Below are 2,500 nucleotides of genomic sequence, written 5' to 3'. Positions count from 1 at the left end.
TCAAAAAGAAAATCATTAATTGTTACCCAACAATTGCAAAGACCAACAATTTGTAAAAGGAACATGCGCACTTTGCAAATAGTTTATTAGTGTCGCGCAGGCATACACAGAACGAATGTCTATGTGCTCCTAGGGTCAAATGACTTTTCGGGTGCAGACTCGAATAATAGAGGAAGGCTGGCTGTACGGCTGAAGCTAGTATATTTTTCTAATATTTCGTAACGCACGGCCTGATTTCTTCAGGGAGTAAGTTGTTTTCCACAAAACAACTATCCCTAAAATTCCCTGCGTTCCTGTATTGAGGTCACTGGCCTGCTATTTCCAGTCTCCCTACTAGCGCGGTTTTGTACCCCACCCCCTAACCCCCACCGGTATGGAATTTTTTTGGTTGTTTTAATCTCAGAAAACCATGATGTTGCGACTGAGTAAATAAAGGGAAATCTGTCATATACATTTTAAAACTAAAATCAGGTGATATTCTCTCGGTACATCGCTTGGACTGAAATTTCGAGAGACGATATTCTCGCAATCACTGCAAAGAATATAGTAATATATAAGCCCGGCAAACCATAGTTCCTTCCACTAACTATGGGCAAGCGAAAGAAGTTTTCTATTTATCGAAGATAACTCAGGCATCGTAAAGACAAAACTTCGAGTGTTCCTTAAAGGACTTCAACCTTCAACCCTTCCGACTACCACAATACTGGCCAAAATAGTTGAGATAATTTTGACTTCCTTCTCCATATCTTAACAAATCACTTCCATGAAGCAAATCTTCTTGTTGCGGACCCCCCTCCCCTCCGTCCCTCCAAAAATGTTGAGGGACAGCACGGTTCTTTCCGCTTCTTCATAAACAACATCGTTTTGGGTGGGGTACTTTGATGGGCCTATGTTGTATTTATTGTCCAAAAGGACGCTGATTTGAGAATAAAACTAAGCCTATCACCTTTTTGACGTCGTTTTCCTCTTGAATAATCAACTGCAAAGCTTGTTTGTTGTTTCCCATACGACCTGTTAAACCGAACGATAAACACAAAACTCTTCCAAACGGCATAAAAACAAAAGACAAACCAAACCTCAACAAACCTCATTATGTCAAACCAGATTAGCAAGAAGAATACTTAATTAAAAAACCAAAACTTTCAACAAATTGCTTTCATAATACCAACTTTATTTATTCAATTCAAAGACAGGGAGAGATACCAGAGGTTATCCCTATACGATGGTATCCGCCCGGATGTTATTGATCTAGAGTCGATTTTGATGAGGGAGGAAAACCGGGGTACCCGGAGAAAAACCCTCGGAGTCAGGTTGAGATCGACTGAAACTCAGCCTTCAAACGACCTCGAGGCCAGAGTTGAGCCTGGGTCGCAGAGGTAGGAGGCGCGGTTGATAACCACTAAGCCACCTTTCAGCTCAAAGTGGTACTATGATAAAAAATCAAATCTTTTTTTTCTTCCTTTGGATTTCAAAACTATGTTAACTAAGTGGCCCAAGTTTTAAGCCTTAATTTCAGAAAGACACTTGTTTCTTTTCAATGAAATTTTCCTATTTAATGGTCCGCAATTTCTAACTTTAAAATCTTGATAGAGCTGGATCGAGGAGAAAATGATGTCGGAGACTCACCAGTTTAAGAATGCACTGCGCTTGCACGCTATTGAATTAATACGCAGCACGGGAGTTTTGGGCTTCCAGATTTTTTAACTCGTGTTTTGCATACATAATAAACTGCGTTCAGTTTACACGTTGAAATTTTAAGCTCTTGAGTAAATGACGTAACAAATTACTTACTAAGGAGAAATACCATTTCTGTTACCAAATTCCTCTGTTCACATTCATTTAAAGCCTAAAAAGAGACACCAGGGTGAACATTAGAGACCGGCACAAGTCAAGGTAATAAGGAAACGAATTTTGTGCAAATCTGATCTACCTTTTGCAGAGGGTAGTAGTTGCTGTTTCGCAAAAACGTCAGAAGCTTTGGACGGTCATATTCGGCATAAAGAGGAATCTGGAGAGAGGAGAAACAAAGCGTTTCACTTAACAACGAACTTCACGATCAGTTTCTTACATATGTAACAAAATTCACCAAGCGGTGTCGTACCAATGACAATGATCGCTTTTCTTTTTTAAACAATTGATAACGTTGTTTTGTGGCGTTGTCATAGCCGCGGCCCGGCCGTCGCCGCCTCTTAAACTTAAAAACTTTCTTTTCCCGCGCTTGAAAACGGCTGCAGGTTCACCCACGCTTTCCGTTCTGTCCGTGGAAAACAGACTGAACGCCGAACTATCTTGGTATGCTACAAGCCACTGATCCAGGGCACTGAACATAGGTGCATGATAACCTCTCATTCCAAGAAATCAGTAATGCAAAAACTCACATGAGAGCAACCGACCATCGACAAATAAATAATCACATAACTTAATCTATAGATTTAGCCAAGCCTAAAAGCGGAGCTCCCTTGTTATTCCTATAATAGGCCATTTCCGAGTTCATGTCTGC

At 40.6% G+C, this 2,500-nt stretch overlaps 1 protein-coding gene across 2 annotated transcripts in view; it reads right to left on the bottom strand.

Annotated features, from left to right (window-relative positions):
• Window positions 1–2,500, bottom strand: part of LOC138044787 (vacuolar protein sorting-associated protein 41 homolog) — a 42,674-nt gene that overhangs the window by 5,704 nt on the left and 34,470 nt on the right. For both annotated transcript variants that reach the window (XM_068891215.1, XM_068891210.1), the window contains 3 exons: window positions 1,931–2,008; window positions 1,792–1,846; window positions 947–1,011 (listed from right to left, as the gene is read on the bottom strand). In XM_068891215.1, coding sequence (XP_068747316.1) covers window positions 947–1,011; window positions 1,792–1,846; window positions 1,931–2,008 — 198 coding nt within the window. The remainder of the gene's footprint in view (window positions 1–946; window positions 1,012–1,791; window positions 1,847–1,930; window positions 2,009–2,500) is intronic.

The sequence above is a fragment of the Montipora capricornis genome, chromosome 1, assembly GCF_036669925.1.
Source record: "Montipora capricornis isolate CH-2021 chromosome 1, ASM3666992v2, whole genome shotgun sequence".
NCBI classification, from domain to species: Eukaryota; Metazoa; Cnidaria; class Anthozoa; order Scleractinia; family Acroporidae; genus Montipora; species Montipora capricornis.
This window is presented reverse-complemented; position numbering and strand designations above follow the sequence as displayed.